This window comes from Oncorhynchus mykiss, chromosome 5 (genome assembly GCF_013265735.2).
Source record: "Oncorhynchus mykiss isolate Arlee chromosome 5, USDA_OmykA_1.1, whole genome shotgun sequence".
In the NCBI taxonomy this organism is placed as follows: Eukaryota; Metazoa; Chordata; class Actinopteri; order Salmoniformes; family Salmonidae; genus Oncorhynchus; species Oncorhynchus mykiss.
Window position 1 is genome coordinate 91047856 of NC_048569.1, and position 14941 is coordinate 91062796.

The following is a 14941-nucleotide window of genomic DNA, read 5'->3' on the forward strand; positions in this document are numbered from 1 at the left end:
ATATTGCATTAAATGTCTCACTGTCTCCTTGTCTGAATTCATGGATTTTTAGAAAAATCACCTGTCTATGGTGGCAATCTTTAAGGTTATTACATAGTTTGATTAAGGTTATCTCGATGCTCTCAATAATCCTGAATCACCACAGATGTCATATATCCCTGGCTTCGATTGGCTTCGATTAGGTTCTAAATACTTAACATAAGTCTACCAGTAATCCAAGGCTATGCCATTTCTTTCTTCTCATTGGTTCAAATTACAACTGTGTCAAAGAACTATAAACTCATTCATAATTATCCATTACACAGATGACCTTAAATTCATTATCCAAATGGCCCTCCCGTGAGGCTGATCAGACCACAAAGGAAAGCCATGATAGAGGTCAAAAGTCATACCACCCTTTACAGTCGTGTTTCTTACTATATAATACAAATTAAAGAAAAAACATCAAACATTTTCTACATATTATATCCCAGGTTCCCAGAACATTCCCTTTATCTAAAGAAATCCCGTGTTTAATTAAAACTCCGAAAATAAACTTCTAATATTCCATATGTGTGTGTACCCCTTCAACCTCTTGAAGCTAGGGGGCACTATTTTTATGTTTGGAAAAATAACGTTCCCAAAGTAAACGGCCTATTTCTCAGGACCAGATGCTAGAATATGCATATAATTGATAGATTGGGATAGAAAACACTCTAAAGTTACCAAAACTGTCAAAATATTGTCTGTGAGTATAACAGAACTGATATTGCAGGCGAAACCCTGAGAAAAATCAAACCAGGAAGTGGCTTCTATTTTGAAAACTCCATGTTCCATAGCCTCCCACTGCTCCATTTAAAGGGATATCAACCATATTCCTTTTCATATCGCTTCCTCAAGGTATCAACAGTCTTCAGACATAGTTTCAGGCTTTTATTTTGAAAAATGAGCCAGAAAGATAACATCGCGTCAGGTTTTGCTGAGTTTTGCTCGCGCAACAGAATTTGGACAGCTATTGTTTTTCCCTCTCCTACTGATAAAGACATTTGCGGTTGATATATTATCGATTATATATTTTAAAAACAACCTGAGGATTGACTATAAAAAACATTTGACATGTTTCTGTGGCCATTACGGATATTATTTGGAATTTGTTATTTAGAATGAATTAGTCTTTCAATTTAACCTCAACAAGCTATTAAAACGTTCAGTTTATATCTTAAACCAACACTAACAACCGTATCTTTCCAGGCAAAACATATCAATAGTTGAATAACAATCAGAAAGCCACATTTTAGTCTCTTGGTGCATAGTGCCGGAGCCTCCACGCAAATAACCCTATTTATAGTTGTCTGTAGTCGTAAAATTCGGCACGTACTACAGAGACAATTCCCAGAAAATAGCCCTCATTTAAAGGCCCAAGCGTTTCCCCAGCGAGGATTCTCCTTACTCTCTCTATCTGCAGTTTCGGTGATTGTGTCCTACTTTGTTACAGTATTTGCAGGGTGTTTTACAGTCCCTGGCGAAATGTCCTGTTTTATCACAATTTAAACACCGCTTCTTTTCGCAGTTAAAACACTGCTTCCCTCCGTCTCCGTCATCGCGTTTCTCTGTTTTCCCCTTCTATTTCAAATCTTTCCTGCTCTTTCCCCAAGAGTGGCAATGAAATATTCCGTTCCTGTCTGATCTTTCTTACTTTTCTTTTCCTTGAAGCCTCCTTTATGCTTATCTACAATTACCCCGATAGTGACCATTAGGTACTGATCTCCTTTCTTTTCTATTCCTCCTCTGAGTCTGGCTGTAGGCGCCTGATCTTTTTCTCTCTGTTCTTGCCTTTGACCCTCTCTCCTATCCTTTCTGTCCTCTTTGTCTCTACAGTCTCGGTGATTGTGGCCCACCTTATCGCAGTGCATGCATGGTTCCCCACACTCCTCAGCCAAATGTCCTGGCTTGCTACAGTTGTAACTCATTTTCTGTTCTCGGGTTCTATCCATTTTCTGTTCTCGGGTTCTATCCATTTTCTGTTCTCGGGTTCTATCCATTTTCTGTTCTCGGGTTCTATCCATTTTCTGTTCTCGGGTTCTATCCATTTTCTGTTCTCGGGTTCTATCCATTTTCTGTTCTCGGGTTCTATCCATTTTCTGTTCTCGGGTTCTATCCATTTTCTGTTCTCGGGTTCTATCCATTTTCTACTCTCCATGTTTATTCAATTACTATTATGGTTCTCCTCACAATCTATGTGTATGTATTTCTATGATCAATGTATGTGCTCTTTACCCTTATTATCCTTAACCTATGTTGATAAATACCTCCCGTTAATCTTTCCTAGAATTTTACAATAATTATTAGTATGAATCTTGATATATTATTTGGATCTCACACGTTATATGACCATAAGTTCTACTTATTCTTAGTTGTTCCTTGTGACTTTTGACTGAGAAATATATCTATCTCACACGCAAATAATGATCTTCTTATTCTATGTGTGTGCTTTTCAAATTCTGATTAAATTACTCCTATGTGTCTCACTATTGATGTGTATGTCACTACTCCCTATGTGTGTGCTCACACTCGATGTGTAATCTGCTATCTCTTAACCTATGTGTGCTTTTCCTTTCTTGAAACTTTATCTATAGTGGTGTCGATCAGACATTAGGTCTCACCATATACAACCTATAAGCTATTATCCAGGGGTCGTAAATCCCTAGTCAGCAGCCTATTTTTCTGTTGTTGCTTGTTCTTTTGATGTTAATATCTCGTATCTCACTCCGCTATATTAGGTTTCCCTTCTTTTTCCATTTTGTTTTGGACTTTATTTCAGTATTGTCTTTTGAATCGGATCTATGGCTAATTCACTTTTGTTAATTGACCATTTGAGTTATCTTGTTCGCATAGAATTTACCGTCCTCTCTCACATATCTATTTATATCCCTTGCTAATAACCTCTCGGGCATCCCTCAAATAACCTTTCGGCCATTCCTCACAGACCTCAATTATTAAGCTATTTTTATTCATGGTAGTGCACATGTACCTCAGGTCATTGCGGCCTTGTTCCCTCAATCGATCTTACTTTACTTTATTTCACCTTCTATATTACGTTTTCTGGCTACTTTACTTTTAGGTCTTACTGTTAGATACTGTACTTCAACCAGTTTTACTTTTAGGTCTTACTGTTAGATACTGTACTTCGAAATGTCTTAATTAGATCTGTGACCAAGTGCCGCCAACTTTCTCTACATTAGATTATATGGACGGTATACCCGATACAAATCTTACTTACTGTTAGCTTTACAGTTAAAATCCTCCCTCACATTTATCTAGCTTTTTTTGTAAGTTTAGAATTTAAACCCAAACTAATGAATAAAGATCACCAAACTTATCTTGCAGCTGACAATTCAATGTTGGTTGGATTTCGTCACCGTTTTCTGTCGTGTACCAGTTTGCCCGGCCTGAAATGGAACCTCAATTTCCAGAGGCCAGGTGTTTAACTTACGGATCTCTGACCCGTCCGTGCACGGTTTTCAGCGCTCCCATGGGACGACAGAAAACAGGAATTGAAATCCGTCTGGAAGGACCAAGTTGTCACGAGAATATTCAATCCCAATGATAATAACTAACAATCAATAGCTCTGACCAATTCCCGAGGTTTGTAAGACCATGGGTATAATAATAATTAGTCAAAGACTCAAAGTTTAGCACAGTTTATTCAGAGAACGCTCTAAAGTCAAGAAAACACAGACATCACACACAAACAGTAGGTATCCTACGCACATACTGTCCTGCTACCCATCCGACAAAGATTAGGGGAGGCCGTGAGAATCACTCCCCGTCATAATCATATGGTTTCAGGGTGGAATATTCTAATTATTCATGAAAATCTCATATCTGTATTTATTGCTTCACTACTACTTGTCTTCCATGACATGGTTGAGGATTAAAACCTTTTTTAAAATGACCACATATTTACATAATTATCCCTTCTTCTCCTTCACAGGCTTTTCCAACGCCACTTTCCTTGACGACAGCAGTGTGCTGTCTTACCGCGGTAACGGCCGTATCCAACGCAGCTTGGCCAGCATCTCCCTCAGCATGCGCACCCGTAAACGCCACGCCGCCATCTTGCACGCTGAGAGTGGGCCGGAGTTTGTGACGGTGTCTGTGCAGGATGGCCTTCTCTTCCTTGAGCTCCAGAGCGGGGTGGGGGAGGGTTCCTCCACAGTGTCCCTCAGCAGTCGGAGGAGGGTCAGTGACGGGGAGTGGCACAGCATCCACCTCTTCATGGTCACCCCCTGGGCAGAGGCATCCCGCTGGACCATGGTGCTGGATGAGGAGGCGGAGGAGGCAGGGACCTCCAGCAGCGAAGGGGGCAACCTGGACTTCCTCAGGGAGGAGGTGGACATCCTGCTGGGGGGGCTGGGGCCCGAGGCTGGCTGGAGCCTAGTGGGGTGCCTGGGCACCGTGGAGGTGGGGGGCATCGCCCTGCCTTACTATAGCCCTTCAGAGGTCAACCTTCCCCGGACTCAGGAGGAGCAGTTCCTGCGGACATCCCCCAGCCCACCCAGGGGCGGGTGCAGTGGAGGCCCGGTGTGCCAGCCCAGCCCATGTGTGAACAGAGGCAGCTGTCAGGACCTCTGGAACCTGTTCAACTGTAGCTGTGACGAGGGCTGGGCCGGACGCCGTTGTGAGCTCAACACAGACACCTGCGCCTCCAACCCCTGTATCCATGGCAACTGTAGCGTTCAGGGGCTGGCATACAAGTGTTCCTGTGAGTTTGGCTACACTGGTATGAACTGTGAGGAGGAGGTGGATGTGTGTGAGAACCATCTATGTGCTCATGGAGGCACGTGTCTACATGGAGTGAACAAGTACGCATGTCTGTGTGCTGAGAACTACACCGGACCTTACTGCAAGTGAGTCACATGGCTGGGGTCAGGAATGGAATGAAATGTAATATTTATTTTTATACAAAGGACTAAATGCAACAGAAAACCATCACCTCATTCTGAAACATTGTCACCAAATTGTTTTTGCTTTTATGTTATTTTTGTCTGTCACGTTTGTTTAAGTCCCAATTTTGAAAAATATGAAGTTTGAAGTCTACAAATAGACTTTAATAACTGGCAGTTGAAACAATAACATCATGAAACAATATTTCATGTTTTGAAAACGGGTTCTGCAACTTGTACATGATATACAGGACAGGACACCAGCAGGACTTTCTTTTAGTGATATACAGGACAGGACACCAGTGGGACTCCCTTTTAGTGATATACAGGACAGGATACCAGCGGGACTCCCTTTTAGTGATATACTGGACAGGACACCAGCAGGACTTTCTTTTAGTGATATACAGGACAGGACACCAGCAGGACTCTCTTTTAGTGATATACAGGACAGGACACCAGCAGGACTTTCTTTTAGTGATATACAGGACAGGACACCAGCAGGACTTTCTTTTAGTGATATACAGGACAGGACACCAGCAGGACTCTCTTTTAGTGATATACAGGACAGGACACCAGCAGGACTCTCTTTTAGTGATATACAGGACAGGACACCAGCAGGACTTTCTTTTAGTGATATACAGGACAGGACACCAGCAGGACTTTCTTTTAGTGATATACTGGACAGGACACCAGCGGGACTCTCTTTTAGTGATATACAGGACAGGACACCAGCAGGACTCTCTTTTAGTGATATACAGGACAGGACACCAGCAGGACTCTCTTTTAGTGATATACAGGACAGGACACCAGCAGGACTTTCTTTTAGTGATATACAGGACAGGACACCAGCAGGACTTTCTTTTAGTGATATACTGGACAGGACACCAGCGGGACTCTCTTTTAGTGATATACAGGACAGGACACCAGCAGGACTCTCTTTTAGTGATATACAGGACAGGACACCAGCAGGACTCTCTTTTAGTGATATACAGGACAGGACACCAGCAGGACTTTCTTTTAGTGATATACAGGACAGGACACCAGCAGGACTCCCTTTTAGTGATATACAGGACAGTATACCAGCGGGACTCCCTTTTAGTGATATACTGGACAGGACACCAGCGGGACTCTCTTTTAGTGATATACAGGACAGGACACCAGCAGGACTCTCTTTTAGTGATATACAGGACAGGACACCAGCAGGACTTTCTTTTAGTGATATACAGGACAGGACACCAGCAGGACTTTCTTTTAGTGATATACAGGACAGGACACCAGCAGGACTCTCTTTTAGTGATATACAGGACAGGACACCAGCAGGACTCTCTTTTAGTGATATACAGGACAGGACACCAGCGGGACTCTCTTTTAGTAATATACAGGACAGGACGCGGGACTCCCTTTTAGTGATACAGGACAGGACACCAGCGGGACTCTCTTTCAGTGATATACAGGACAGGACACCAGTGGGACTCCCTTTTAGTGATATACAGGACAGGATACCAGCGGGACTCTCTTTTAGTGATATACAGGACAGTATACCAGCGGGACTCCCTTTTAGTGATATACTGGACAGTATACCAGCGGGACTCCCTTTTAGTGATATACAGGACAGTATACCAGTGAGACCCCCTTTTAGTGATATACAGGACAGGACACCAGCGGGACTCCCTTTTAGTGATATACAGGACAGTATACCAGCGGGACTCCCTTTTAGTGATATACAGGACAGTATACCAGCGGGACTCCCTTTTAGTGATATACAGGACAGTATACCAGCGGCACTCCCTTTTAGTGATATACAGGACAGTATACCAGCGAGACTCCCTTTTAGTTTTACAACACACTAAGGCAAAAGGAGATCTTCTAAATGTTCAGATGTGTATAAGGCACTGAAACCATGCATGAACTGCATGTTTTACTTGTTGCATGTCTGTTGTACTAAACGTCATATGGCTATGGCTCTAGTGTGTCGCTGTAGTGTACTGCGTAATCAGTTCCCTGGTGGTTCAGTGCTACTGCCTCTCCTCTTTTGTTAGTTTCGGAGCATCATCGAGGGAATTCCTCCATTCATTTATCTTGTAAACACACACTCTCTCTCACACGCTCTTTCAACACTCTCTATCTCACATCGCTCCTTCACAAGGACATTTTTGAAACAGCCTCCATCACTAAGCTATAATTAAAGAGTTTACATCCTAAATCAAACTTTTTCTTCTGTGTATCTCTCTCTCTCTCTGTATCTCTCTCTCTGTCTCTCTCTCTCTCCTCTATCTCTCTCTCCCTCCAGTGATCGCGTTGAGGAAATTCCATGGTACATAGTAGTCAACAGGAATGTGTAAGTTGTTTTTTCATTATTTGCTAGTCCTCTCACTCCTCCCTACCTATTTCAAGAAACACCATATCAACCAGCCTACATATGGGATGTTGTAAGTCCCATAGAGCAGGACTGAGTCCATGATGTGTTAAGTTCTGGTTTAATGTCCTGTAGTTTAGGAGCAGTAGGGGGTCTATCACCCCCTAGACCCCGTAGTCTCCCAGTCGGGAGACAGACAGTACCCCCCACTCCCCCTTAGTTCTCAAATAAACCCCCTTACACAAGTACCCAATAACCCCGGTCCCACATTGTCACTCCTGGGCACCGCCCGCCTCCCAACCGCCCACACCCACACACACACCCACACACCCACACCCACACACACACCCACACCCACACCCACACCCACACCCACACACACACACACACACACACACACACACACACTCGCTCTCTAGAGAAGTGTGCCTGTCTGATGGTTTGTCCTGTCTAATGGTTTGTCCTGTCTGATGGGTTGTCCTGTCTGAGGGTTTGTCCTGTCTGATGGTTTGTCCTGTCTGATGGGTTGTCCTGTATGTGTTTGCGTTTCTGCTCAGTCGGCCCAAGCTGCCAGTGTCTGTCTGTGGAGATGAAACCAGAAACTACACCTGCTTCAACTCAGGGAACTGCACCGAGAGAGAGCTGTCCTGTGACTGTCTACCCGGCTTCACAGGGCACCGGTAAGAGATAGAGGGAAGGGGTAGGGAACTGCACCGAGAGAGAGCTGTCCTGTGACTGTCTACCTGGCTTCACAGGGCAGCAGTAAAAGACAGAGGGAGAAAGAGAAGGAAACAGAGGGAGGAAGGGGTAGATGGGATAGGAGGGGAGGGATAAGGTAAGAAAATATACCCAGAATGTAGGTGAACTTTGTAAAACACACACACAGAACACATACATTACACACAGACCACGTGATGTTGTGTGTCTGTTTTTCTGACCCTCTCTCGGCCTCTGTCTCTGTGTCTGTACTGTGTAGCTGTGAGCAGGAGGTGGATGAGTGCAAGTCCAACCCCTGTCTGAATGGGGGCTACTGCCGAAACCTCATCAACAAGTACCACTGTGTGTGTGACATGAGTTTCGCCGGGGACAATTGCCAGATCGACGTAAGCGACATTTACTTTTACGTGGCCGTTCTGCTCTGGCAGAACCTCTTCCAGCTACTCTCCTACCTTATCCTGCGACTCGATGACGACCCCGAGATCGACTGGGGAGGGCAGGACGACTGAGCGAGAGAGAGTGTGTGTGTGTGTGTGTGTGTGTGTGTGTGTGTGTGTGTGTGTGTGTGTGTGTGTGTGTGTGTGTGTGTGTGTGTGTGTGTGTGTGTGTGTAGCTTGTAGTGGAAGCTTAAGACTTATGGTGGTGGGTGTTTCATTGTTAAATGCCTGTCCAATGAAAAACAGTGTGTGAGTACTGTTATATCTGTGTCTGTTTTACAGTACCACCAGGGTTCCCAGAGAGGGTTCTCTTAACCGGGTGTTAAGGGGTTGAATCTGGCCGTGACAGCTGAAACACTACGTACTTGATTTAGCCTTAGACAGGAGTCTTTAAAAGCAATAGGGGTTGTTCCTAAACTGCGCCAATTAGAAATTGGAGCCGTGGGCCAGACTGAAGGTCTCTTGACTGTTCAGAGATACAGTATGTACACTAATGTTCAAAAGGTTGTGGTCACTTATAAATGTCCTTGTTTTTGAAAGAAAAGCAAATGTTTTTGTCCATTAAAATAACATCAAATTGATCAGAAATACAGTGTAGACATTGTTAATGCTGTAAATGACTATTGTAGCTGGAAACGGCAGATTTTTTATGGAATATCGGCATTGGCGTACAGAGGCCAATTATCAGCAACCATCACTCCTGTGTTCCAGTGGCACGCTGTGTTAGCTAATCCAAGTTGATCATTTTAAAAGGCTAATTGATCATTAGAAAACCCTTTTGCAATGATGTTAGCATGGCTGAAAACTGTTGTTATGATTAAAGAAGCAATAAAACTAGTTGAGTATCTGGAGCATCAGCATTTGTGGGTTCGATTACAGGCTTAACATCGCCAGAAACAAAGACCTTCCTTCTGGAACTCGTCAGTCTATTCTTGTTCTGAGAAATTAAGGCTATTCCATGCGAGAAATTGCCAAGAAACTGAAGATCTCATACAACCCTGTGTACTACTCCCTTCACAGAACAGCGCAAACTGGCTCTAACCAGAATAGAAGGAGGAGTGGGTGCCCCGGTGCACAACTGAGCAAGAAGACAAGTACATTAGAGTGTCTAGTTTGAGAAACAGACACCTCACAAGTCCTCAACTGGCAGCTTCATTAAATAGTACCCGCAAAACACCAGTCTCAATGTCAACAGTGAAGAGGCGACTCTGGGATGCTGGCCTTCGAGGCAGAGTTCCTCTGTCCAGTGTCTGTGTTCTTTTGCCCATCTTAATCATCACCAAAGCCCCCTCAGACCATCACATTTCCTCCACCATGCTTGACAGATGGAGTCAAACGCTCCTCCAGCATCTTTCAAGTTTTTCTGCGTCTCACGAATGTTCTTCTTTGTGATCCGAACAACTCAAACTTAGATTAGTCTGTCCATAACACTTATTTTGCCCATCTTAATCTTTTATTTTTATTGGCCAGTCTGAGATATGGCTTTTTCTTTGCAACTCTGCCTAGAAGGTCAGCATCCCGGAGTCTTATGGCTTGTGGGTGAAAACTGTTGAGAAGCCTTTTGGTCCTAGACTTGGCCCTCCGGTACCGGTTGCCATGCGGTAGTAGAGAGAACAGTCTGGGGTGGCTGGGGTCTTTGACAATTTTTAGGGCCTTCCTCTGACACCGCCTGGTGTAGAGGTCCTGGATGGCAGGCAGCTTAGCCCCAGTGATGTACTGGGCCGTACGCACTACCCTCTGTAGTGCCTTGCGGTTGGAGGCCGAGCAGTTGCCGTAACAGGCAGTGATGCAACCAGTGCTCTCGATGTTGCAGCTGTAGAACCTTTTGAGGATCTGAGGACCCATGCCACATCCTTTTAGTTTCCTGAGAGGGCATAGGCTTTGTCGTGCCCTGTGTTGTCGTTTTTGATGATCAGGCATGTTAAGGGGTTGAATCCGGCCATTGTGACGTCTGCAAACTTAATGATGGTGTTGGAGTCGTGCCTGGCCACGCAGTCGTGGGTGAACAGGGAGTACAGGAGGGGACTGAGCACACACCCCTGAGGGGCCCCAGTGTTGAGGATCAGTCTGGCAGATGTGTTGCTACCTACCCTCACCACCTGGAGGGGCGGCCCATCAGGAAGTCCAGGATCCAGTTGCAGAGGGAGGTGTTTAGTCCCAGGATCCTTAGCTTAGTGATGAGCTTTGAGGGTACTATGGTGTTGAACGATGAGCTGTAGTCAATGAATAGCATTCTTACGCAGGTGTTCCTTTTGTCCAGGCGGGAAAGGGCAGTGTGAAGTGCAATAGAGATGCCTTCATCTGTGGATCTGTTTGGGCGGTATGCAAATTGGAGTGGGTCTAGGGTTTCTAGGATAATGGTGTTGATGTGAGCCTGACCAGCCTTTCAAAGCACTTCATGGCTATGGACGTGAGTGCTATGGGTCTGTAGTCATTTAGGCAGGTTACCTTAGTGTTCCTGGGCACAGGGACTATGATGGTCTGCTTGAAACATGTTGGTATTACAGACTCAATCAGGGACATGTTGAAAATGTCAGTAAAACACCTGCCAGTTGGTCAGCACATGCCCGGAGCACATGTCCTGGTAATCCGTCTGGCCTTGTGAATGTTGACCTACAGAGAGCATGATCACACAGTTGTCCGGAACAGCTGATGCTCTCATGCATGCCTCAGTGTTGCTTGCCTCGAAGCGAGCATAGAAGTGATTTATCTCGTCTATTAGGCTCGTGCCACTGGGCAGCTTGCGGCTGTGTTTCCCTTTGTAGTCTGTAATAGTTTGCAAGCCCTGCCACATAAGACGAGCATCGCAGCCGGTGTAGTATGATTCAGTCTTAGCCCTGTATTGACTCTTTGCCTGTTTGATGGTTCGCCGGAGGGCATAGCAGGATTTCTTATAAGCTTCCGGGTTAGAGTCCCGGCAGCTCTACCCTTTAGCTCAGTGCGAATGTTGCCTGTAATCCATGGCTTCTGGTTGGGGTATGCACGTACAGTCACTGTGGGGATGACGTCCTCGATGCACTTATTGATAAAACTGATATGGTGTACTCCTCAATGCCATCGGAAGAATCCCGGAACGTTCCAGTCTGTGATAGCAAAACAGTCCTGTAGTTTAGCATCTGCTTCATCTGACCTCTTTTTTATAGACCGAGTCACTGGTACTTCCTGCATTAATTTTTTCTTGTAAGCAGGAATCGAGAGGATAGAATTGTGGTCAGATTTACCAAGTGGATGGCGAGGGAGAGCTTTGTACGCGTCTCTGTGTGTGGAGTACAGGTGATCTAGAATTTATTTCCCTCTGGTTGCACATTTAACATGTTGATATAAGTTAGGTAGAACTGATTCACATTTCCCTGCATTAAACTCTCTGGCCGCCTCTGGGTGAGCGGTTTCCTGTTTGCTTATTTCCTTACACAGCTGACTGAGTGCGGTCTTAGTGCCAGCATCCATCTGTGGTGGTAAACAAACAGCCACGAAAGTATAGATGAAAATTCTCTTGGCAAATAGTGTGGTCTGCAGTTTATCATAAGATAGGTGAGCAAAATCTAGAGACTTCCTTAGATTTCCTGCACCAGCTGTTGTTTACAAATATGCACAGAACCCCCCCCCCCCCCCCCTCCAGCGTATATCCCGCTCGCTGAATATCCATGTCATCATTCAGCCACGATTCCGTGAAACATAAGATGTTACAGTTTTTGATGTCCCGTTAGTAGGATATTCGTGATCGTACCTCGTGTAATTTATTGTCCAATGATTGCACGTTGGCGAGTAATATTGACAGTAATGGCAGCTTTCCCACTCGCCTTCAGCGGATCCTTACGAAGCACCCCACTCTGTGTCCTCTGTACCTGCGTCTCTTCCTCTTGCCAATAACTGGGATGTTGGCCTAGTCGGGTGTTTGTAGAATGTCCTGTGCGTCCTGCTTATTGAAGAAAAACTCTTTGTCTAATCTGAGGTGAGTGATCGCTGTCCTGATATCCAGAAGCTCTTTGTCTAATCTGAGGTGAGTGATCGCTGTCCTGATATCCAGAAGCTCTTTGTCTAATCTGAGGTGAGTGATCGCTGTCCTGATATCCAGAAGCTCTTTGTCTAATCTGAGGTGAGTGATTGCTGTCCTGATATCCAGAAGCTCTTTGTCTAATCTGAGGTGAGTGATCGCTGTCCTGATATCCAGAAGCTCTTTGTCTAATCTGAGGTGAGTGATCGCTGTCCTGATATCCAGAAGCTCTTTGTCTAATCTGAGGTGAGTGATCGCTGTCCTGATATCCAGAAGCTCTTTGTCTAATCTGAGGTGAGTGATCGCTGTCCTGATATCCAGAAGCTCTTTGTCTAATCTGAGGTGAGTGATCGCTGCCCTGATATCCAGAAGCTCTTTGTCTAATCTGAGGTGAGTGATCGCTGTCCTGATATCCAGAAGCTCTTTGTCTAATCTGAGGTGAGTGATCGCTGTCCTGATATCCAGAAGCTCTTTGTCTAATCTGAGGTGAGTGATCGCTGTCCTGATATCCAGAAGCTATTTTTTGCTGTAAAATACGGTTGCAGAAACATTATGTACGTAATAAGTGACAAATAACTTGGAAAAACACTTAATAGCACAATTGGTTGGGCGCCCGTAAAACTGCCTCCATTTCAAACTGCTGTTATTTCTTCTGGCGCCATTTCGAACAATGTAGATATTCCATAACAAATCAGCCGTTTACAGCTACAATAGTCATTTACAACATTAACAATGTCTACACTGTATTTCGGATCAATTTGATGTTATTTGAATGGATAAAAAAAATTGCTTTTCTTTCAAAAACGAGGACATTTATAAGTGACCACAAACTTTTGAATGGTATTGTATGTGTGAAAGTACAACTTAGTTATTGGTTTAATTCTGTTATATATTGTTGAGGTGAGCTACATTTAAATGGATTTATCTTATTTTTCTGAAAAGAGCACAGAGCTGTTATTGTGCCTTAAAAACAACACGTTTTCTATAGGCAGCATATTTTTTAATAAAGTTGTGTGATTTTTGAATATGCTCTTTGTTGGATATGGCAATATGAATATCCTTTGGGCGATTTTGCTATACTAACACAACTCAGGTAGCATTATATTTAAGCATTTAGGCCCGAGGAGGTGTGGTATATGGCCAATATACCACGGATAAGGGCTGTTCTTTAAGCACGACACAACGCAGAGTGCCTGGATTACAGCCCTTAGCCCTTAGCCGTGCTATATTCACCATATTCCACAAACCCCTTGCTGTTATAAACTGGTTACCTACGTAATTAGAACTGTAAAAATATGTTTTTTTTTTGTCATACCCATGGTAAACAGTCTGATATTCAATGGCTTTCAGCCTATCAGCAGTCAGGGCTCGAACCACCCGGTTTATAATGTACATTAGACTGGGCTAGACAGAAACTGTAATAAATGGAATTTTCCAAATGGAAAATAAGACACTGGTTTTGCAATTGCACAGGCTAGTCAGTGTATAAGCACAATTTCCCGAAAGGAATGTTATTTCTTATTGAAAAACTTTTGCACTTTTGGAAAAGTATGACGTGTTTTCTGAGATTAATCTCACTTACAATATCTGGTCAGCCTCGTGTTCATTTATACTTTGTATTCCTTGAGGATGATGGTACTGTCCTGATACTGTATGAGGTGTAGCTAGAGAGATGGCCCTAGGCCCTTGAAGGCAATGAATCACACTAACGTTTATTCATTTCAAACTCTGTCACACATTCCCTGTTGTTGTCTAGACCTAAAAATATGTCTGTCTCTATGTCTCAGTCTGTCTCTGTCTGTCTCTATGTCCATCTTTCTGTCTGTCTGTCACCCGTCAGATCTGTCTGTCTGTCTCTATGTCTCAGTCTGTCTCTGTCTGTCTCTATGTCCATCTTTCTGTCTGTCTGTCACCCGTCAGATCTGTCTGTCTGTCTCTATGTCCAGCTCTCTGTCTGTCTCTATGTCCAGCTCTCTGTCTGTCTCTATGTCCAGCTCTCTGTCTGTCTGTCTTTATGTGCATGTCTCTGCATGTTTGTCTCTATGTCCAGCTCTCTGTCTGTCTCTATGTGCATGTCTCTGTCTGTCTGTCTCTATGTCCGTCTGTCTCTATGTCTGTCTCTATGTCTCAGTCTGTCTCTGTCTCTATGTCTGTCTGTCATCCATCACATCTGTCTGGCTGTCTCTGCCTGTCTCTCTGTCCGGCTGTCTGTATTTGTCCATCTCTCAGTCTGTTCTTTCATGTCTTCTTTAAACAAGTATGTCTCTATGTCCATCTCTGTCTGTCCGTCTTTATGTCCATCTCTCTGTCTGTTTTCAAATAAACATTTCCTGTCTTTTCACCCTCAATCTGTTGTTTGTCCTCCTTTCACTTCCTGTCTTCATTTATCCAACATCAATTAGTTATGTCACTGGTCAGTACTGGGTGGGTTTACCAGTCATCCGGTGAGCTGTGTGGCATCCAAACATAGTTACCTAATCTCTCTTAACAGGATACACAGAGAGAAGTGACC

General features: G+C 44.2%; 1 protein-coding gene across 2 annotated transcripts in view; it reads left to right on the forward strand.

Moving 5' to 3' along the window:
* Positions 1-14941, forward strand: part of LOC110523038 (protein crumbs homolog 1-like) — a 67573-nt gene that overhangs the window by 43296 nt on the left and 9336 nt on the right. Inside the window, exons 9-12 of one of the 2 annotated variants that reach the window (XM_036978759.1) lie at positions 3974-4889; positions 7216-7263; positions 7839-7961; positions 8258-8384. In XM_036978759.1, the coding sequence (XP_036834654.1) occupies positions 3974-4889; positions 7216-7263; positions 7839-7961; positions 8258-8384 (1214 nt within the window). The remainder of the gene's footprint in view (positions 1-3973; positions 4890-7215; positions 7264-7838; positions 7962-8257; positions 8385-14941) is intronic. The other variant, XM_036978760.1, reaches the window with a different exon arrangement.